General features: G+C 45.2%; 1 protein-coding gene across 1 annotated transcript in view; it reads left to right on the forward strand.

The window, feature by feature from the left end:
- Window positions 1-960: 960 nt before the first annotated feature.
- LOC147893570 (uncharacterized) overlaps window positions 961-23,718 on the forward strand; it is a 75,416-nt gene continuing 52,658 nt past the window's right edge. The window contains exon 1 of the mRNA XM_087386052.1: window positions 961-1,687. Within this exon, the coding sequence (XP_087242178.1) occupies window positions 1,124-1,687 (564 nt within the window). The 5' untranslated portion in view covers window positions 961-1,123. The remainder of the gene's footprint in view (window positions 1,688-23,718) is intronic.

Here is a 23,718-nt window from a genome sequence, read left to right on the forward strand (position 1 = left end):
GAAACAACTCAAGAAATGGCACGAAGGGCTTGCCTCTTGCCACCCTCTCCATCCTCCCTTGCCCAACATACTCCCACCCTCGGCCAACCAAAAGGGTGTGGTGACACAAGAACGTGTAATGCACACAAGTTTGTTACTTCTTCCAACTCCGTTGCATCCGTTAACTAACAATGTGCAAGTCCCGTACTAGTGTTTCACAGTGGCTTAGGGTTACACATTGTGGGGTGGACACCCACTTCAATGCGTGTGGACCAATCAAATAAAAGAATGAAGCCTAGTGGGAGTAACACTTTGCTTTTAGGGGGAGCACTCGATGCTCTCCTCGCGCTGTTGTGGGCGGGGGGAGCTTCGTCGCCTAGCTCCCTCTCCGCACACTCTCCCCCAATCACGTTTAGAGAGCCGTTTCCCCAACACAGAGCCCCTCCTACTCTTTGTAAATTGTAACCATTTTGTTAGCAATGCCCCGCTAGGGGCAGGCTATAGCAACCACAAACTTGCTATTTTGGATACCCGTCTAAAGCAGAAGTCTTAAAGTGATATTGACCTTAGAAAAGTAGAATTTCCTCCCTTGAGTCTCCCCCTCCTAGTCCTGCCTTGCCCCTTGTCTCCCTCTCCTCTCCCTTCTTGCCCCATCTCCCTCTTCTGAGAGATGTGAGCAGGAAAGCCTATTTTTTTGAGGGTAGTGCGCTTGGCACCCTGTGCCTCTTGTTATATCCACATTGGAATTTTTCTTCAATCTTGCCTGGCGAAGGGGTTGTTACAAGTTTGTACGTTTAACTTATAGTTAGTAAAATTAATCCTTGGTTCTAACCCATGCCCGTCGGTGAGCAATGTGTGAGCATTTGCGGGTGGGCGCCTGCCAACAACGAGTGTGTAAAGGAGTGGCAGACGGACACGTGCTGATGGTCCGCCCTCAAAGCAGGCGTAGCTGGGGCGGGAAGTGGGGGCGGTGAGGATGGAAAGGCAAAAGGAAAAGCCCTCAGGAGTGCCATTCCGGGACTTGGAAGGACAGGTGTAAACGGCTGACGAAGGTATTCAAAAAAAAAAAAAAAGCTTCCGAGAATATAAGAGATAGAGAGAGTCTGTTGTGAATTGGAGGTTCTTCAGCTCCAAGGTGTTCGCGATGTGTGCTCTTGTTGGTGATTATCAGCAGGCCGGTGCTTACGATCAGCAAGGTGACCTCTACGAACAGCAGCAGCAGCAGCAGCAGCATCATCATCAGCAGCAGCATCATCAGCATCAGCATCAGCACCAGCAGCATCAACAGCTTCTTCTCCCTCAACCCCAGCTTCAGCAGCAGCAGCAACAGCAACAGCAACAGCAGCAGCAGCAGCAGCAGCAGCAGCAGCTTAATCATCATCCACAGCAACTCCCCCCCTATTCTCAAACCCTCCCTTCCTATTGGGACCCCCTCCCCCCCCCCGCTCCCCCCTCCCTTGCCCCTCCCCCCCCACTCAACCCCATCCCTCTTCCTCCCCTCGATGGTGACTCCCGGAAGCGTATTCGAGAGGAGGGAGAAGCCGACGAGGAGAACGCCAAGCGGCTCGCTGCTGCGACTGCTGAAGTCAATTTCCGTCTTCTGGTCCCTCCTAACAGAGTTGGAATGCTCATCGGAAAACAGGGTATGAACATTAAACAGTTGAGGGATGAGACGGGTGCTCGTATCCGAGTTGCCGATGCTCAGTCTGTAAGTACAGAATCTCCTTTACTTATTTATGTGTGGTTGGTTGTAGGTGCAGTACAGGTGAATTCGACTGCTCAATTGCTTATATTGCAAAGAGTTTTGCTTACGCAGCTTATGTTTGCCTAGTTTGTCCAATTGTCCTCGAGTTTAGACTTTGTATCGGTATTTAACTGCATTCTAGGGTAAATAAGGGCAATTGCTTTTCTATACTATGTTTTCTATGCCAATAACCGAAGAAGACAACACAGATTTTTAGCCGTTAGCTGACACGTGTGTTTGGGAATCTATGTCGAACTGACCAATTACCGAAACATGTCAGTGAAAAGAGAAAAAAGTAGCCTTTTGATTAGACTGTTTAATAGTGATCTAGCGATTTCAGCACTGAAAACCTAGCAGATGGTCGAGGATATTGCTTATTATTGAAATTGGCTTGGTAAGAGTGTTAAAGTTAGTCATCTCCTGGCTGTACGTTAGGGAGTGAGGGCTTCTATGTGGGTGTGCCCGCCCAGAGAGAGGTGCCCTTTCTCGAAGTTAGGCCTGGTGAGAGGCCACATTTGGGACAGAAAGGCCTGCCAACCACGCTGACCAGGGTCGGGTCAACCGACCGGACATGGGTGGGGTTAACCAACCAGACCTGGTCGGGTCAGTTGGCCAGTCAGCCAGGTCAGCGGGGTTGACCCTCTGTGGGTGTAGGTGCAGTATTCAGCCTATCCTTGAGCTTTCTAAGGTGCAGGTCTACTTCAGGATCCATAGGCACAGTTCAGTGGATTATGCACTTTCAGTGGTGCAGTTCAGCCACTGTTTGACACGGCTTTAGGTGCCGTCTCCAGCCTGTTTGTGGTGTCTTTTGAGGTGCAGTTCTGCCTCAACCAGAGCCGCAGTTAAGCCCTGGGGTTGTGTTCATTCATTGGCAGTTTTCTGGGCAATATATGCAAATTTTTACCGGTATTCTCCGCACATATCATCTCTATATTGCTGCGATTCTCTCTCTCTCTCTCTCTATTTGTCTCTCTTAGGTTGCTGCTGATTGCTACAGGCGTGGACAGTTTGGGAAGAAGGAGAAGCTTTTCAAGAGGCATTTTCTCTTTGATTTTCTGTGTAGATTTTGGGTCTTTAGAACAACAAAAAATCTAAATTTGTATGATTGGACATATTCTAGTCTTACAAAGGTATGTTGAAGGTGTGGACAGTTCTGGAAGAAGACGAACCTCTGAAGGAAGGGAGGCATGTTGGAGAATATGAGAAGAGGAGATCGTTTGAAGGAGGCGTCGCTGAAGCAAGCCCCCCCCCCGCCCCGACGAGATGGCAAGTCTACTTGAGATGGCTGATGGCTGAGAGGCTAGTGAAGATCCCTGTTCTACTTACATTCCTGATAGACAGTCAGTTGGACGGAGATAATTAAGGAGTGTGGAGAGTGATGATGGAGTCAATGTTGCAATCACACAATTTTATTCTTGTTGGAACTGTGAGGCCGGATTCAAAGGAAGAGAACCCTTGGACCTCGAATGGAACGAGAGAGCAACATTGGCACAATTATGGGCCCTTGTCAATGCTCGAGTCCGTTCCTTCAGTTTCCTTAATTGTACCCCTTAGGTGATCAACCATGTGAAGCACATGATGCTTGTAAAGGTATCTGGGAGCATTTGGTGAATCGGTGTCTCTGTACAACAGGGTCCCCCCAAGGAAGCATCTCTCCTTTGGAAGTCTAAATGCACGTGTTGAACCTTGCAAAGTTAGCATCTGGGAGCACGTCAACAAGTTGCAGGCTCTTCAGCAGGAGGTCCTCCTATGGTGTTGGACAAGGAGGAGCTGTTTGACAATTCTCCATAGGGCAGAGGATCGGAAGCCTTGACCACCCCACAGGCCAAAGGGTGGAGCGACGTAAAGGAAAGTCTTTTGAAAAGAAGTCCGATGCAGACTACGAGAAGTCCGATGTAGACTACGATGCCCTTGAAAACAAATTGGTCATGCAACCATTGTGGCAAGAAGGGTCACTATCGGAGGAAGTGGCCTTTGCGGAGCCATGGGAAGGATACCGGCTTGTCAGCTGCACCTACAGTTTCCAGGATCTTTGGTGGCAGTCAGGTGATATTTGCATTGGTGATAAGGCCATTGTACCAGTTAAACGTGAGGGCAAGTTGAACATCGTTCCCGATGGCAGAGGGAGGAAGCATACCTCTGAGGTTCTTCATGTTCCGACTCTTGGTTACCACCTGTTGTCAGTGCAGGAAGTGTGCAAAACTGACAAGCGTCAAAGAAGAGTTAGTGGGCATCAGGGACAAAACGTCAAGCAGGGTAGTTTGGGAAGGAGTTGTTGATGCAGCTCCCTGGATCTGTCTGCAGCAGTTGCAGGCTGAAGGCGGCCTGGTGCAGGCTCCGGACACCCCCACACTTGCTCCGTTCACCCCCGCACAGGTGCTGGATTGAGCAGCCATCATGGTGATCCCCGTCTACCTCACATGGGCGGGCAAACCCACAAGCAAGGTCTTCTCTCTCCCTCACATGGGCAGGCAGACCCACAACCAAGGTCCTCACTCAGTGGTACAGGAGATGTCACCTCTAACACCCCTCTCAGCTCCTGGATCATGGATCACCTGAGTGGAATGGTCTTTAAGCAGTTGCTGTGCCAAGGGCTTGGTGAAGAGGTATTGGATCTCAATATGCTTGGTTCGAGTGTGGAACACCGGGTTTTGAGCAGGTGCAATGCAACTCTGATTGTCACTGTGAATGACGGTCAGGAATGTCTCCGGGAACCCAATCTCCCAAGTAAACAGCGGAGCCAAACGGCGTCACATGTAGCAGAACAAGCAGCACGGTACTTAGCCTCAGTCGAAGACAAGGCTACAGTGGGTTGCCTTTTACTGCCCCACATGATAGCTGCTGAGCCGAGGGTAAAACAATACTCAGTGGTCGGACGACGAGTGTCTGATTTTTTCCCCAGTCTGAATCACTCCAGCCTAGTAGCTGGATCCTGGACTGCTGCCTTGACTGATAGAATAACCATTGATAGCGACTTTCTCGAAGCCATGAAGAAGGGATATCTGGATGCTTGGGTCGCGAAGAGTTTCAATCAGCCATTGAGGTACTTTCTGAGAGCAGGACCCTGAACTTTCCCCTGCTGCCTGAGGAGGTGAGAATGATCTGGATCACTGTCCGGGTCTCTCTCGGTTTGCGGATCTGGAATAGGTGCTGGTACCTGAGGAGGTTCAGGAACATGATCATCACCACTATCATCATCAACTGGCTCTGCAATAAGAGGTGGCGCTGCTTCAATCATAGGAGAAGGAATTTGTGCATAAAAAATAACATCCGTGCTAAGAACAATCTCCCGCCTTGAAGGGTCATGCAACCTGGAATCTGTTTACTGAGAATTGCACCCCACAAATACATCTCAGTGGACTTAACATCCAACTTCCTCCTCTGTTTCTTTGGAATGTGAACAAAAGCATCCGAATGCAAGATACATCTGGTTTCTTCCCAAAATAAGCCTCAAAGGGAGTAACTTTAGGAACAACAGAAGTTGGAGGAAGGTTAAGGATATGTGCTGCGGTGGTTGTAAGCCTTGGCCCAGAGAAGCCGAGGAACCTCCCTGTGTGCAAGCATGGTTCGAGACATTTTTACCATGGCTCGGTTCTTTTGCTCAACAACCCCTGCTTCAGAGGCAGTGCTAGTATTTGCAAATTCCCACCGAATGCCCTTTGTCACACAGAATTCCTCAAAGGGGTGGGAATAGAACTCTCCAACTTTTCAGCAAGAGCACACCTTTCGTGAAAGCGGGAGTAGTCCAGAGACTTCTGAGCCAGAAAATAGGTCCGCATGAACCTGCTAAAATCATCCACTAGCAGCATGAAATAAAGAGCACCTCCAAGGCTGGGAACAGTCATAGGTCCACAAAGGTCTACAAGCTGACTGAGAAGTCGCTATCAAACGGGAGGTGTTGGATAGTTGGACTTGCTCTTTGCAGTATTGCGGTGGAGGGGGGATTGGTCTACTCTTGCGTGTTGGGTCTCACACTCTTTGCTTTGAAGGGGGTTGTTGGGATATCATAGCCAAAGAGTGTGGTGATGTGTTAGTGTGTTACTAGGTGATCTAGTACTAGTTCATGTGTGAGTGCCACGTGTCATTATGGGACTTATCCCATATGCACTAGGTGCTAGTGTGTGAGTAGCCTATATAAGGCTTGTACTTCTCATGATTATGAATAAGATAGCCTTTCATATGTTTTCATTCATGTATCATTTCCTCACACCCTAACCTTCTCTCCCTCTCTCTCCACCATGTTTCTAACGCTGGCAAACCTCAAAATCTGCTCTGGCTCCTTTTGGGGCTGTTTCTAACCTTCTAGATCCAAAAGAAGGCCCCTATGCTAAAAATAGCAATTTTAAATTGCACCACTCTTTTGGCCCCCTGTTGCACAGTTTGGCCCTAGGAATTAATTGCCTAGTAACTGGGCGCACATTCACAATTCCTGAGGGCCCACTAGGGAATTTTAAGTCCCCAAGTCCCTCACACATGGCTAGACCCTCGTGTCCCAAAGGCTCAAGGCACTCACGTGCAAATTACGAGAGTCACAAATTAAAAGTCCCATAATTTCATGTCCTTGTGATAGGAACTCTGAAATCTGTCCTCTTGATCTAGCACCGTCGGTATCAGTTCTTCCCAAGTCAAGGTGTTCATCCTGCCACTAGTGATTAATAACGAATAAAAGGCAGAGTACTGAGAAGTCAAGTGAGAGAGCATGGTGATGGACATATCCTCTGTCTCAGAAGCTCTATAGTTGTTCTAGAACCTTTTGAGTTTCTTGTATTGCTGCATCTGACCTTTTGAACAGCCTGGGTTGGCTGTTTCGCTGGCCTCTGCCCTGCCAGGACTCCTTTGGAGTTGACAGGACAGACTTGGCTGATTTTCTCTCCTGCCCGGACTCCTTTGGAGCTCCAAGTTAGAACTTTTCAGCCAGATACGGAAGAAGGGTCGCTATGGAATGTTGCATTGGACTGGGATGCCTTTCCGAAACTGGAACTGTTTGCATAGTAGGACGGAAGTGCCTGTGAACAGGTTATGCAGTTGGTTGCTTTTGGTCTGATGCACGAGAGTGCCTTTACTGTATTCTTGATGCCTTCTGAATAAAAGATAAAGAAATACCGAAAGGGGCGCTAAGTTTAGGGCCAATCTGGTGCTGGTGCTGACAGGGCAATCCAGCTCCTAAATATTGAGTCTGGAATTATTTGGTGTGTTGTGGATATTTTTCTTTAGGGCTGAAAGTTAGGTATTTGCTGGTTCATTGCCCTTTGGATTTCCTAAAGGCCGGTTTCATATGCTCTGATACCAATACAAGATATATGCAGTTCTAACAACTATTTCGTTCTTTTTCGTGAGAAATCGGACGACGATTTTCTTCAGCTTCTCTCTCTCTCTCTCACACACCCCTTTTTTTTTTTTTGGTGAAACCAGTAACTATAAAATTAGCATGAAATCAATGTACATGACATTGGACTCCAAAGGAGAGCCTAATGAAAGAGCTCAAAAACAGTGAGAAAACACTTCAAGGCTAGCAGCATCCAAGTCCCTCGCCGCATAACTATCTCTGTGTCCAAATAGTCCATAGTACCCAAAGCGAGCCTAGTGAAGGAAAAGGAGGAATGGAGACATCTGAGGTGAGAAGCATCCAAACATCTAGAAGAGTTTCCCGAATCTAATAGAGGGAAACCGGAGCCGTAGCAAATGAGAGACATGAGTGATCAGTATTCGAGAGTGCGGGCAAGACCATATCAAATGGGGAATGGTCTCATGGTGATGAGAGCAACGGGGGCAGGAAGAGCAAGCAATACGGCGTGCTTCCAATTTCACCCCAATGAAAAAAGCTCCCACTATACATCTCCAAAGGAAGAGCCTCTGTTTCAATGGCAATTTAGCTTTCCAAATTTTCCTGAGTTTTGATTGCCACCAAGATAAAGGCCTATCCAAATTCCAAAGAGTGTTGGCATGCTTATCAATCCATGGCGGTGGAAGAAGGAATCTGTAGACCATCGAAGATGTCAAATTATGCAGTGCAAGTAAACAGGTAGCAGGAGACAAGGAAATCAGATTCCAGTCCAGTAATTTGTCCTGAACAAACAACGGAGGAACAGGAACAAATGGCTGCAACATAGTTGTAAGTATTCTCCGAATGGGCCTATGATGTAGACCCAAGGGGAATGTCCTGCAAGCTTGTGGAAATGAGAGCACATAACCATGTTGATCCACCACATCTCCGACAAATCTTATGCCCAATTTCATAAGATTATATGCTTTAATTGGTGCCTGTAAAGCGAGAGGAGATTCAAACACCTTGCTCCAATGGATGCTTTCCAAACGAAGAGAGTTACCATGATGGGAGGAAGCACCTGACCATTTAGCATAAGAGAGGATTCTCTTCCAGTCATGAATAAAAGCAGTAGAAATAGGACAGCCAGGAATTTTCCCCTGAAATGTGGTCATGACTGCTTCCCAGTGATCTGTAATCCAATGCCCATATGCATGAGACTTCATGTTTCCACACATAGCTGCTAGCATAATAGCCCATGGCTGTTTTTGCTGAAAGAAATCAGCAATCATAGTGCTCTTTCTTGCCAACATATGAAACTGAAGATTGAGAATATTCAGTTGGCCATGAGTCTTAGGAGAACAAATAGACTGCATGGGAAGTAGTCGCAAGGCCTTTTTGTGAGATTTGCTTTTTCAAAATATCTCCATAGCCTAGGACATATAGGAAGCCAAATGCTTAAAAGACCAGTGAAGAAGAGGCAAGTAAAATTGCACATATGCCATAATAATAGACTGGACTATCCGAAGTCGAACATGTAGAGGCCAAGTTGACAAGTGCCAGTATTCCAGCTTCTTGTTAATCTTTTGAAGCACCCATTTAAGCTGTTGTTGAGGGGTAATATTCCAGCCAATGGGATACCCTAAATGCCTCACAATGGTATGGGGAGAAATAATGTGACCTGGCCAGAGAAGTGCATGCCAATCAGCTTCTTTCAATGCTAGAAGAGTCGATTTCTAAAAGTTGATATGCAGTCCAGCAGCTATGCCAAAATCATTCAAAGTATGCATCAAATGAGAGAGGTCACTTTGAGAATTCCTGGGCATGAAATATGAATCATCAGCATATGCCTGTGCAAGAAACGGCTGTGCCCCTGGAATTTGCAAGCCATGAAGCTGTCCTGTATCTGCAAGATGGTCCATATGCAACAATAACGGATGAGTAGCAATGGCATATAGTAGGGAGCTAAGAGGGCATCCCTGTCTCACTGAACGGGTCATAGTCCATGTCCTTGACAACCCACTACCAAGCAGACACTGTGCAGTGGCATGAGAATACAATTAGTAAATAACATGAACGAGCCGAGGGCCAAATCCCAATTTATGCATTGTATGAGAAATAAAATCCCAATGGACAGTGTCAAATGCTTTCGCAATGTCCACTTGCAGAATGAGAACATCTTGTTTAGAATATTTGGCATACTCAATTGCAAGCAAAGCATTGGAGATATTGTCAGTAATCTGCCTTCTGGGAACAAACCCATGCTGCCTGGGATGAAGTCCGGCTTGCAAGATAAATCGAACCCTAAGGACAATCATCTTGGTAATGAATTTGTAGATGACTGGCATAAGAGATATGGGCCGCCAATCAGCCATTGTCTCACAATTTGACAAGCCCATGTTTCCAAGAAGGGGGAAGAAATTGTTCTGCCCAAGCATGATTGATCATAAGAAGAAGAGTGTGCTTGAGATCACCCCGATATGCACGGAAGAATTCAACAGTCAATCCATCCCAACCAGGAGACATCACATTTCAGACAAATCAAGACTTTTCTCTCATTTCAATTGATGCCTTTCCCTCATTCACTTTATATAATTACCTTGTCCCCACTTCTGATAGCCATCCCCTGTCATTACGATTACGGAGAATTAATTATGAACAAATTACAACCAAAGAATTTCATAAGACCATCAAACATGTCCTTCTAGAGGGAAAGAATGGCATTGGTGCAAATCTCTAGAATGCATGAATGAGTCTATACAAAATTTTCATGAAAGCATGAATTATTTCCCTAAAAATTTTAGCAAATTTCATAAAACTTTTTCTAAAGCATGAATTATTTTCACCACCGTCATGACCTGATTCATGCATCTGATAGTAGCCATCCCCTCTCATTACGATGACAGTAAATTGATTATGAACAAACTACAACCAAAGAATTTCATAAGACCAACAAAGTTGTCCTTGTAGCGGGGGAGATAGCTGCATTCACTTGTATTGCATAATCATGCTGAGGAGAAAAGAGATGCTGGAAATGACTAGAACATTGCGATTCCAATTCTGATTTGGAGGTGGTCCAGGTGCCATCATCGTGCCTGATCCTGCAAATATCCTCCTTTCGCCTATCTGCATGCAGGCTTTTAAAGAAGGCCTTGGAGGTGCAGCCCTTATCCAAAAGGGGTTTCATGCGAGCTCGGATTTGCCACTTCTCTAATTTACGAATATCATTTTGATGGATGATATGAATTGCATAAGCGCAAGAATCCTGTTCAGAAGAGGTGAGCTGCCTATAAGAGCTGATTGCATCCATCTGTTGCTTGTGATTGAGCCCATTTCAGCTTAAGTCTGAGGTTTTCCATGTGGCTCCGTCCATAATCTTGAATAACAGCCTGCAAGCGATGGGCAAGACTGATCCTGGCAAAATCCATGTCCTCTTGAGCATGTAAGAGGAGGGGGTGGACAGCCACTCTCACCATGTTCTGAAATTGTTGATGAAGCAAATAAGCACTATTAACATGGAGTAGGCGACGACCAAAAAAAGGCATATCATCTGTCAAATGTGTTATAGATAATGTCAGGCATACTAGATAACAAGAGGGAATGATCAACCCATAATGCACATGTGAAACTAGTGTACTGCCGAGCCTGCAATAAATACCATCTGTCAAGTCGAGCCCAGTAATGAGTAAAAGCATTGTGACGGTATGTATAACCCATATCTCTATCCCTTGTTGAGAGCCATAAATCTTCTGCAGGCAAAAAAGAAAGCATATCCTCCCAATGTCGAAGCTCAGTGGGGATCATGTGAGAACGATGAGTGGTGTTGTCTTGCATGGTAGGCGAGTTATTAAAGTCTCCACACAAAAAAGCATTAGACAGCCATGGATATTGCTTGAGGGAGTCCCACATTCGAGCTCTTGTCGCAGAAGTTTGAGAGGCATAAACCGATGCTTTTTCATAAAGATCAGCATGACAGATGCATCTGATTACCATCCATCGACCCTGGGGGTCGTTGTAAGCAATTGTGGGCTGCATATCATGTTTTACCAGCATGCATACCCCGGAAAAGTGCATCGTACCAGCATAAAAGATGTCATAAACAGCAAAGTGGCCTTGCTGGCCAGCAAAGAAGTGTTGGTTGTGTTCCTGTAAGGAAATTACATCGGGGTGCATTCTAAGTACATAGTGCCAAAAAAGTCTCCACTTATTGACATTGCAAAGACCTTGAACATTGTATGTAATGCAAGTAATTGAAGCAGACATAGAAGATATGTACAGTTGAGCCAAGAAACATAGTAAAGGTATAAGCTGTCAGGCCTCAGCCATGACATCGACGTCCACCTGGCCTCCTGGATCAGTAGCTCTATCATCCGTATCATTGTCACATACAGGAATGCCCTTCTTGAGCACATCAACCCACAATCGAGAAGTCATGCTATTGTTGGAATCGGAGTCCTAGTGTGTGTGGTCCTAGAGTCTTAGGAATGTCCTACAGTTGTGTGAGTGTGAAGAGTCTTGAGGCCACTTGTGCCACCTCATGTGATTCCTCACCTAGATTATAGGATCTAGATTCTCTTGTGTGTGACCTCATCTATGAGGTGTTTGTAAGGCTTGCCCAGCCTATAAAAGAGGCTATGTACTTGCTGTGATTAATCAATCAATCTACCTCATTTCGTGCCTCAGCTCATCTCCAGTCATGTGTCTCTCACCTTCTCCCCATTTCCATCAATTGGTATCAGAGCGGGTCTCCCCTGACTAAGCCTCACCTCCTACCCAAGCCTCACCATACAACCTGCGATGGCGCCAGCCATGGAGTTGCCTTGACGACTGACGATCTGAGGGATGTGGCCATCAACTTGCACAACAGATCTGAGTTGATCTTCTTCGTTCGCCTCTCCACATGAGCTCCATCAACCAACAGACAGTCCGTCTGAGATATTTTGTTTTTTTAAGATTTTTGCCTCATTTTTGGGTGAATTTGTTGGGGCTTTTATGATCTGAAGCTCCCCTAGTGTTGCTAGAACACTATCTAGGAAATTTTGAAAAGCCTCAATTTTCGGCAAACCCTAATTTTGCAGTAACCCTAACCCTAAAATTTAGGGCTTTTCTGTTCTATGTCTTCCTTTGGCATAATTGAAGCTTCTACCATGTAAAATTTGGGCCCTTTTTGAAATCTGAGTAAACATTATAAGGGATTTAGACACTGGCTGTAATAATAGCTAAGACCTTCCCACCAATGGATAGCATAAAAAACTCCTTGCTCATCGAGAAATTCTCAGGGAGCAATTTCCCAACTTGGCAGACAAAACTCCGGCTTCTTCTTATGCGAGAAGGGATATGGAATATCACCAATGGCAAGGAGCCAAAACCCCAAAGTGATGATGCTAGAATCAGTTGGTGGCAAAACCAAAATGATAAAGCAATGGCTGTCATTGGCCTAGCTTTAGCTGACAACCTTATCCACCATGTGGATTTTGATAAGACAGCAAACGACGTTCGGGAAAAGTTAGAGAATTTGTTTGGAAATAAGATCAATAATTCCAAAGTATTTCTCAAACAAAAACTCTTCAAGCTCAAGATGAAGGAAACTGAAACCCTCAATGAACACTTGAGCAATCTTGGGTCAATTCTCCAACAATTATCTGCCATCCGAGCCATTGTTGAAGATGATGATCAAGTTGCTGTACTTCTCTCCAGTATTGAAGACATTTCCAAGTACAATGAGATCCTTGCTGTCCTAAGAGTAAGCCGCAATATGAGCTTTAAGGATATGGTAGCTCATCTCATTGATGAGGACCGTAGGCTTACAGAGAAAGCAGAATCTTCCTTCGAATCTGGCAAAGCATTCTTTCTCAAGAATAAGCCCTAGAAGAACGGAAAACCTCTTAAATGTAATTACTGTCAAAAACTTGGCCATCCAGAGGATCGTTGCTTTAAGAAAATGGCAAAGGTACAAGCTAAAGAACATGCCAATCTGGTTGCGGAGCAGAGCGAGGACGAAGACGATGAAACTACACCTTCTGGACCTGAGGAACAAGCGTGCACTGCTGCTATTTTTGGTCTATCCCTCCATGAGGTGATAGATGAAGAGTGGGCTTTCTAGAGTCATGTGTGTTAGGTACTCTGCCTTGGGTAGTCCCCCTAAAATGTTGTAATAATTTGTCATTTTGTGTGCCTTGTCCTATAAAAGGCTCCACTAACTTCCATGTACCCAGTTAGGAGACAGGGGGGGTTGTTATGTCTTTCCTTTATCAGGCGAGTTCCAGGATGTTGGTGTACTCCCTCGACCTATGAGTTGGTCATGCATCCATGCTCAGATTTGAGTCTCTGATCACGTTGACACCTAAGCCATGAGAGTGCTTGGTTCAACCTCTGAATTATGCTCAGCTGTTAGCCTCTGAGATTGCCTGGGATGCACAGTCTGGAGGATGTCATAGTCTCTCACCCTAGCTCCGAGGGGGGGTTTGTTGGAATCGGAGTCCTAGTGTGTGTGGTCCTAGTGTGTGTGGTCCTAGAGTCTTAGGAATGTCCTACAGTTGTGTGAGTGTGAAGAGTCTTGAGGCCACTTGTGCCACCTCATGTGATTCCTCACCTAGATTATAGGATCTAGATTCTCTTGTGTGTGACCTCATCTATGAGGTGTTTGTAAGGCTTGCCCAGCCTATAAAAGAGGCTATGTACTTGCTGTGATTAATCAATCAATCTACGTTATTTCGTGCCTCAGCTCGTCTCCAGTCATGTGTCTCTCACCTTCTCCCCATTTCCATCAGCTATCAGTAGGGGTAGAGGCCTGACCAGGGGTGGAAGTAGAGGCATCCCAATGCCGAGATTGTAACGGTCGTGGCTTAAGCGCAAATACCTTTTTGGGTTGTTGCCAGGCACCTTGAGGAGAGGCATTGGATTCTGAAATTTTGCCCTTTCCCTTATCCTTTTGCTTGGCTGAAACCTGGACCACACTTTCTTTGGGAAGAACAGATTTAGATGCTACATCACCCAACTTGCTAGGCGTTGCCTTAGGCCCTGGACCATAAGTTGGAGAGGTAGTATTTTCTGGAGCAATAGCTGTAGGTGGGAGCTGATGCAGTATTGCAGGACACTGTGAAGCGAGATGGCCAAATTTATGACAAGTAAAACAAGCACCTGCAAATACTCCCCATTTCAAATCAAAATATTTTTCGCCCAAGGGAACATCTTCCACCTCTACCGCAATAGAAGGAGGGGTTGGGTGATCTGTATCCCAAAGAACACAAAACCGATTTCGATTGCCCGAAGGTCGGGGTGGGCATACAACTTGTCCCAAAGTAGCTGCTAGACTTGGTAGCTCAGCCCTCATATAATCCGGAAAATCCACTACCTCAACCCATACAGGGCAGTGATGTCGAATGAGACCATGATAATCCTTATTTGGCGACCATGGCATGACATTCACCATTTGTCTGCCATAGAATAGAGGAGACATCTCCAATATCTGCTGACGATATGAGGCATCCAAAAAGTGCACTTCATAAAAACCTCGAGAAGCAAAGTATACTCCTTCAACAAAACAACCTCCCAACAAAGCCTGAACCCACTGAGCCACATCATTTGTAGAAGGTAACTTCCCAGGGAAGAAAATGATAACTGCTTGCTGAGAGAACTTCCGGAGAGGAGTAACCAATGAGGGCAGCTTCAGCTTGTACTTAAGGGCCGGGGGAGGTTTGGCCCACTCCTTTCGGCTGTGGTGAAATTCATCCTTGAGCATATCGAAAACATAGTGAGCATCTTCAGAGGCTGAGGTAGAGGATTCGAATTGCTGTCTTTTAGGGTCTCGGGACAAGTCCTTCTGAGACTAGCTTTTAATATGGTCCTCCATGAAGGTGAGCAGGGCAGAATTGATGAAGCAAGAAAGGGCAGCAGGGTTTATGCACAGTTATGGACGGGTGATACACAACAACGGGGAAGAAAGCAGATGGCAAGAAGGAGTGGTTGGCAGCAGCTAAAGCAAGCGAGCAAGAGCAGGGCGAACACCAATGGGCTGTACGGAAGGCTTTGTACGGACGAAGTTGGCTGTACGGAGATATCAGCAGAAACTGTACGGAAAAGACTGGGCTGTACGGAAAGGTTGACAGAACGCTGAAGACTGCAGTGGTACGGAAAGAATGACGGAGACGTACTTGCACGCAAAAGAAGCAGAGAGCGGAGAAGGCATGCGGGCCTGCACTCAGGTCTGCGCAGGGATGGCGAATTTGCCGTAGGCCCTGGTACGGTTGTACGGAGACCGTACAGCCACCGTACGAGTGTGCGGACGGGAGGGGGGGCCTGCGTGAAGGACTTGGTGGGGCGCTCAGCGACCTCTCTCTTCTCACACGACTCACCACGCTTACACTCACACCACACACCTCTCTCTCTCTTTCACACACACACACACACACACACACACACACACACACACACACACATCGACTAGGGCCCAGAACGTGGACCCCCCCAAAATGTCTTTAGTTCACATTGAAAATATGAATACCACGTTCTCAGCCAGAGGCTGCTCTCTTCCAAATGTGAGAAAGTCTGAAAATACAAAGGAGAGAAACTACTCCTGTTGGCAAGTGCCAAGTGTCCATTTTCTAGCCACTATCTAAACTCAGGCCAAGGATTAAGTCCTTCTAGGCCTTCCAACTCCCATGGTCGCTTGCTTTGGTAAGGTTCTTCCTTAGCTCCATGAAAATAGGGTATTTTGACCCCTCTTGGTACTTGCATCAATGTGATGAGCACATCACCCTGGCACCCATTAACCTTGAGCTTTTGCATGCAAAAAATAATCTGTAGACTAATCCTAGTCTTTTTGGGCATCCCCACCAAGCAAACTAATGCGCATACATAAACATTAATTTCTCTGGTTGAGATCAACCCTCTTTCATTATAATTGTAAGGGCCTTTGACCAAAGGTCAGGGCGCCTTAACTATAACCAAATCTCTCCAACTGGGGTTGGAATGTCTTGGTTGACTAAAGTCAACCCTCTTGGCCTAAACTAAGTTTCCTTGACCGAAGTAGGCCTGTGTTTTTGACCGAGGTCAATGCTTTGACTGCTTAAAAGAACTCTTTGATCATAGATAAACATAACTAAAGAATTCTTTAATTATGATCAAATAAGAGGTCAAGTTTGTACTTGGAATATTTACAGCTTGGTAACACTACTTGACTTTGTCCGTAGGTTGCCCCTGCCTGGCAAACCAAAAAATTTGCCTCTCACAACCCGCTTCACCAAAATTTCTCTACTTGCAGCCAGAATTCCACCTTTGGTTCACCTCTTTGTGATGGGTTGGGCTTCGTGCAGGGCCTCTGCTTCCACTTATGCATGAAAAGGGGCTTTAATACTGAACCGATTGTGCAAAACACAGGAAAAGTGTGCAATTGAATACTGAGTTTGAAATTGTAGCAGATAGAAACCTCAAGGTTTATACATGACAATCATAGCAACATGGTCTTCAAAAGAATCTCATAAAGGGTATCAACATGACAAGATAATGAAGATGGAACTATCATCCATTTGTATTTTGTCAACCAAAGGAGATAAACATCAATGATCTTATCCACATGGAGTAGTCACGGAATGTATCTTCTGGACTTTGTGGTTCCCACACACCACACACATGCATGTGTGCACCCCTCCACACCCTCAGACAAACACCTTACCCCCAGACTGATCTAAAGATACATATGCACTTTATGCATGCACGTACCTGTGCATATTCTTGGACATATCAAGCAATTGCATCCGTCCTTCCCTGCGATTCCCTTCTTTGCTTGATTGATCTCAGTTTACATCAGAAACTTTACTTGTTGAGATTTGATGCAACAACTCCCTCTTTTCACAGTTCTTGTATCAAATCTCTTGAAGTCAGAATGCCATGGTGTTGAGGCAGATTTGCTCTCCACAGGTTTATTACTGTATTCTTAGCTCAAGGGTAACCACATGACTATTCTTTAGACTTTTAATGCCTTCCCAGCATATTTTCCATTCTGGTTTACAATATACCTTCCCACCCCAAATTTTCAATTACATGCATTGCAAAAAGGTCCCCAGTTTTATCTAAATCAAGAAGGAAGTAAAAGTGCATTCATGTTCTTCTTGTATTTTTGTGCAGCCTGTACAAATTTTGATTCTTTTTATGTCGCAATCAAGATTCACCCCTGATTTCTAAATATTACTTGCTTCCTCACCTAGATTTCCAACTGAACTGCAAAGAATTACTGCTTTTTGAAAAACCCAAAGAGATCAGACAATAAGAAAGAATGAAGGAAAAGGTGTAAATATATTAAATAATTACATTGTCCCCATAATTAATTTTCTTAACTCATCATTAACAGAAAATGAGTTCTTGTCCGGTCCTTTTCTGATGGTGCCATCCTAGCTTTCCTCAGTGCATTTAACTGGAATCCCTTCCACCTTATTTTGCTACCCCGCTTCCTTTCAATTATTACAAAAAGGAAAGGAAACAATAAAGAGCACTCTCATGAACTTCTCTCTGCTCTCTTTACCCCCGGACAACCCTTCTTCAAGAAAAGATTCTCTCTTCAGAAGAAGCAACTGGTAATACATTGGAAGGCTTCATATCTGCATCATTTCAGCGTGATTCAATACACAAATACACCACTTTTTGGATAGCATCGCAGAAATGACTCTCCCTTTTTTTTTGGGGTGGTGACGGTGCTGTCTGCTATTTGATTTGACACAGTTCTACACGCAATAATAGATACCCCTGTGGTTTCAGGTGTGCTGAAACAAGCCTGGGAGTCTGAATCGATTTTTGTTTTTGAAGGTCTGTGGCAGTTTTGATCCCCTAAAAATTTGATGCAGACCATCCATGCTTTCCTGTAATTCTGTTTTGCGGAGGCTGGCAATCCTCAATTGTATTGCCGTCTCTGGCCATTTTATCAGGTTGAGACCTCTATCCCTTTTCTACAAGCCACCTTCCCCCTTCTTTCTTTACCCAAAATATTTCACATCAATATACATAATACGGTCTTAATCAATTTACAACCTCATCCTAATTCTTTACCTTCATAAATATTACTTTATTCACTGCCTCATGAAAGCTGTAGTTTTAATTCGTTCAATGTCAACATCAGGAAGTTTTCAGTAGTGACCTCTTTCATTCCATGTCCTCTTTTTCACTCCCCCCCCTGGGTTTTACCAGTTTTCTCCAGTTAACAGAAAGGAACATGTTAACTTTGCATACTTAAGTGGTTTACTTTTTGTCAATTTTGCTCCCCCATGGATGCACCGCGTAGAATCAGTTTCCCTAGCCTTCTCGTTGAGTGCTGGGCTTGGTCATCATTGTTTTTAAAGATGCTAATGGCACCAAATTTCGCTGTCAAAAAAATTTGGAGGGAATATTTGGTTAAGATTCCTACTCTTGGAACATATGGTGGTTGCTTAAAAAGTGATCAAAAGATGGTGTGGTCACCAAAAGGATGGTTTTTCTAGAGGAAATATATATAAATTCTCTATAGAAATAGGGTAAGATCCTTAGAAGGCCAACATTTGGCCATAGATCTCGCTTGAAAAGGGTGGAGGGTCGCAACCTTTGGCTACAGATTCCATGAGGGGCCCTCCCCCCCAAAAAAAACAAAAAAATAAAATAAAAACTCTGTTTGTCAAGGCCCAGTCTAGCCTTGATAGAAGCTCAATAGGAACTTTGAGAAAGAATGAATGCTTAGTGGTACGCTTGGATGCATATGTGTGTGTGTGAGAGAGAGAGAGAGAGAGAGAGAGAGAGAGAGAGAGAGAGAGCTTTATTAACTTTTGTGGAAGGCCGAAGAGGCCTATGTGGCCAATTCAATATTAGATTATGAGGAAAAACAGCACGTTGCTATGCGTGATGGAGTTCATGTTTTTCAACCTTATGAGTGACTATCATGAGATTGAAACTGCACATTGTGTAGTATTTTTAGAGGATGAGTTTGGGCATGTTCCTGAATTCATATATATATATATATATATATATACATGTAGGTATGTATGTATGTATGTGTGTGTGTGTGTGTGTATTACCCCGCAACAACAGCTCAAATGGGTGCTTCAAAAGATCAACAAGAAGCTGGAATACTGGCATTTGTCCACTTGGCCTCTACATGTTAGACTTCGGATAGTACAGTCCATCATTATGGCATATGTGCAATTTTATTTGCCTCTTCTTCCCTGGTCTTTCAAGCATTTGGCTTCCTATATGTCCCAGGCTATGGAGATATTTTGGAAAAGGAAATCTCATAAAAAGGCTTTGCGACTACTACCTATGTAGTCTATTTGTTCACCCAAGACTCATGGGGGGCTGAATATTCTCAATCTCCAGGTTCATATGTTGGCAAGAAAGAGCACTATGATTGCTGATTTTATTCAGCAAAAACAGCCATGGGCTATTATGTTAGCAGCTATGTGTGGAAACATGGCGTCTCATGCATATGGGCATTGGATTACAGATCACTGGGAAGCAGTCATGACCACATTTCAGGGGAAAATTCCTGGTTGCCCTGTTTCTACTGCTTTTATTCATGATTCGAAGAGAATTCTCTTATATGCTAAATGGTCAGGTGCTTCCTCTCATCATGGTAATTCTTTTCGCTTGGAAAGCATCCATTGGAGCAAGGTGTTTGAATCGCCACTCGCTTTACAGGCACCTATTAAAGCATACAATCTTATGAAATTGGGCATAAGATTTGTTGGCGATGTTGTGGATCAACAAGGTTGTATGCTTTCATTTCCACAAGCTTGCAGGACATTCTCCTTGGGTCTGCATCATAGGTCCATTTGGAGAATACTTTCAACTATGTTGCAGCCATTTGTTTCGGTTCCTCCACTGTTTGTACAGGACAGATTACTGGACTGGAATTTGACTTCCTTACCTCCTGCTACCCATACGCTTTCAATGCACAATCTGACCTTGTCGAAGGTCTACAGATTTCTTCTTCCACCGCCATGGATTGACAAGCATGCCAACACTTTTTGGAATTTGGATAGGCCTTTATCTTGGTGGCAATCCTGACTCATGAAAATCTGGAAAGCCAATCATTGAAACAGAGGCTTTTCTTTTGGAGATGTATAGTGGGAGCTTTTTCCATTGGGGTGAAATTGGCAACACGCCGCATTCCTTCCCCTTCCTGCCCCCGTTGCTCTCATCACCGCGAGACAGTTCCTCCCCTATTATGGTCTTGCCCACACTCTCGCATATTGATCACTCATGTTTCTCATTTGCTGCGGCTTCAGTTTCCCTCTATCAGATTTGGGAAACTCTTTTGGATGTTTGGATGCCTCTCATCTCAGATGTCTCCATTCCTCCTCTTCTTTCACTGGACTCGCTTTTGGATACTATGGACCAGTTGGACACAGAGACTGCATTCTAGGATGGGTCAACAGTTTCCTCAGGCATATATTTTCTTCAGAATGTCCCTCAAGCAATCCTTATATGACAGTTTTGCTGCAAGGGACTTGGATGCTACTAGCCTTGAAGTGTTCTCTAACTGTTTTTGAGTTCTTCCATTGGGCTCTCCTTTTTGGAGTCTAATGTCAGTGTGTGGGAGACTTCCCATCTTGTAAATTTATGAGAATATAAATACACTGGATTTTACTAAAAAAAAAAGTGTGTATACGCACACATACATACATACCTGTATGTATGTGTGTGTGTGTACACACACACACACACACACACACATACATAGCTGTATGTATGTATGTATGTGTGTGTGTGTGTGTGTGTGTGTGTGTGTGTGTGCGTGTGTCATGTACATTGATTTTATGTTAATTTTATAGTCACTGGTTTCACCAAAAAAAAAAAAAAGTGTGTGTGTGTATGTATGTATGTATGTGTGTGTGTGTGTGTGTATTACACCCCCACACACACGCGTGCGCACACACACACACACACTTTTTTTTTTTTGTAAAACCACAGCTTAAATTATCAAAGACTATGTAATACAGAAGGTGAACTCCGTGATGGAGTCAATCTTTGAAAGTCAAAAGCAGTGGAAAAAAACATCCAAGACCAAAGTATCCAGATCTCCCTGTTGAATACAATCATAAAGTGACTGACGAAGGGATCCTTGAAAGAAATAAAATGGATCAAAGGAACCAGAGCCATGATAGATGAGTCCTTTGCAACCAAATGCTCCATAATGACCAGAAATGGACCCAGGCGAGGAACAAGGCAAACGAGCGAAGTCGGGGAGGGGTGCAACCAAAGATCCAATAGAAGCGGCCAAAAACCACTGAAGGAAAGCGGAGCCGAAGACAGTGCGAAATCCGATGAATAAGATCCCTGGAGGTGGAGCACGACCATAATAAATGTGGGATGGTCTCCAATGAAGCAGCACAACGCTGACATCGAGAAGAAGCAATGCCGCGACGAGCCAAAGTAGTGCCCACCGGTAGAGCTCCAACCAAACAACGCTAGAGGAAAAGGCGTTGTTTGAGCGGCAAAGAACTTTTCCAAAGAGATTCGAGAGTTCGTTGCCACCAAATCAAAGGCTTTGAAAGATGCCAGAGTTGATTACCATGCTCTTGAATCCATGGCACCGAACAGAGCCCATGATAGACCCTGTGAGAAGTAAGGTCCTGTAGAGAGATAGGAGCTCCAGAAGGGGAGCGCGGAAGGAGACACCAATCCTGTAGCCGATGAAGAGGCTGCAAAGGAGGGGCCGGCAAAAAAGGGGCAAGCATGAGACCAATAGCATGCCAGAGAGCGCGATGATGTAAACGGAGAGCATAAGTTTGGCAAGCGACAGGAAAGGAAAGGAAATAACTGTGCTGGTCGACCACATCTCCCACAAAACGAATACCTGTCTTCATTAGATTATAAGCCTTGATGGGATACCGCAAGGCTAAGGGAGGAGAAAAAATTGCACTCCAATGTAGACTTTCAAGGCGAAAGGATATATATATATATATATATATATATATATATAGAGAGAGAGAGAGAGAGAGAGAGAGAGAGAGAGAGAGAGAGAGATGTTCGCGGGAGGCCTCGCGGGCCTATGGGACAAAGTACGGAATCAAGTAACTCATACAGACCACTGTCAGGTTGTCTCCGGTGGTGGTGGAGGACGTGGTCTCCTCGATCTTTGGATCCGATGAGCTATGTCAAGGGTGGTGCCTTGCCTCGGTCGATCTCCCCTAAGGAGAGCTGAAATAGGTCGGACCTCGATCGTGTGTGCTCTGGTCGCCTGTCGCGCCATGTACGGTCTCTGTGCCCCTCATCTGGCAGTGCTGTGTCGGCTCCCTTCCCTGATCCATATATCTCTCATGTCGGCTAGCTCCTCCTCCTCTATCCCAGAGTGCTCTGGGGCTGAGTCAAATGCGTAGAAATCCGTGACCTATCTCTGCGCTTGGTCTACCTCGGTACCCTATGGTGCAGTGGTCCCATCCTCCTGCTCTCTGATATGTCGTAGTAGTATCTCCTTGTGTCGTCGCATCTCCATCAGGTAGAGCCCAATATGGACCTGGTCCTAGAAGTGGATCAGTTGTGAGAGTGGGCCAAAGCCGTACCCCTCCCGTTAAAGGCAGTGGTAGGGCCCTCAGATCTCATAGTAGGTTGGGAAGACACATAGAAAGTGCTTCTCTGTCTCGACCACCCCCATCGTGCACAACTTGCAAGTCTGCTACTCTCTGGATATGCGTGCAGCTCTCCCTGTCTCAATCCTCAGTTGATGGGATGAGACCCGCATTTGTTTGATGGCAATCCTCAGTGCGTGTGAGACTCCTCTGTCCTCGAGATACTGAGGTCTGATGATGAGCCCATCTTCTGATACTCTCAGAAAGCGGTCATAGTAGAGCTGGGTCTTGGTGGGGAACTCTTGGTCCCCCCCCCCCCCCCCAAGTGCGAGATGTGTGGAGCTGAAGGAGATCTAACCGTATGATGCGTTTAATCTCATCTCGTAGGCTCTTTGGAGCTCCATTTTGATAGCCCCTACTCTATGCCGCATTCTAGCCATTTGCCACCGTGAGGAAGGACACAAGGTAGTTACAATCAAGGGCTCTTCACATCGAAGGGGGTGGAAAATGACATGCAAATTTGGGCGCCCCATAAAAATCATGTTGGCGGGAACAGTTCATCATTGAAGTGATGACAAAGGAATTCCTTGTTCAATACAAGAAGTTGACAATGTGCTACTCATGGGTGATGTACTAGCCAAGCCACCAAGGCCCTCAAGACAATCCTCGACAAGACAATGAACAAAAGGTGAAATGATCGATATCGCATATTGCATATGGGAATTGAGGGTGTATCACATGGACAAGAAGAGCTCCTAGAAGGATTAACTTACCTTGACAAAGTGCAACTAAGAGCTTCTTGGAGCAAAGAGGTAAGCAAACCAATCTCAGACCGGGTGGTGTGACAGCGTATTGAGGTGGTGAGTGTAAAATTGAATAAGTGCTAATGAGGGAAAAAATAGAGAGTGGGAGAGAGAGGTGTTTATGAAACCTTTCGCTCGTAAAAGACAGCAAATACACTTTCATTTGCTCTCCCTCTCTCTCCCTCTCTCTTCCTCTCTCAACAGAGACACTAGGGCCCAGGACAATAGTCGGGCTGGACCCCCCCCGAAGGATTTTATTACTTGAGAGAAGATGGAGTACATAGTTCAGCGTAGAGCTATTCATACATAATTCAAACGTGAATAATTTCATTACATGAGCTCTCAGGCTCCCCTTCTTGGCAACAAGCCACTTGTCAATTTCTACTTTACTTTCCTAATTAC

This window comes from Dipteris shenzhenensis, chromosome 15 (genome assembly GCF_047967505.1).
Source record: "Dipteris shenzhenensis isolate YYH24624 ecotype China chromosome 15, Dip_SZ_1.0, whole genome shotgun sequence".
Lineage (NCBI taxonomy): Eukaryota > Viridiplantae > Streptophyta > Polypodiopsida > Gleicheniales > Dipteridaceae > Dipteris > Dipteris shenzhenensis.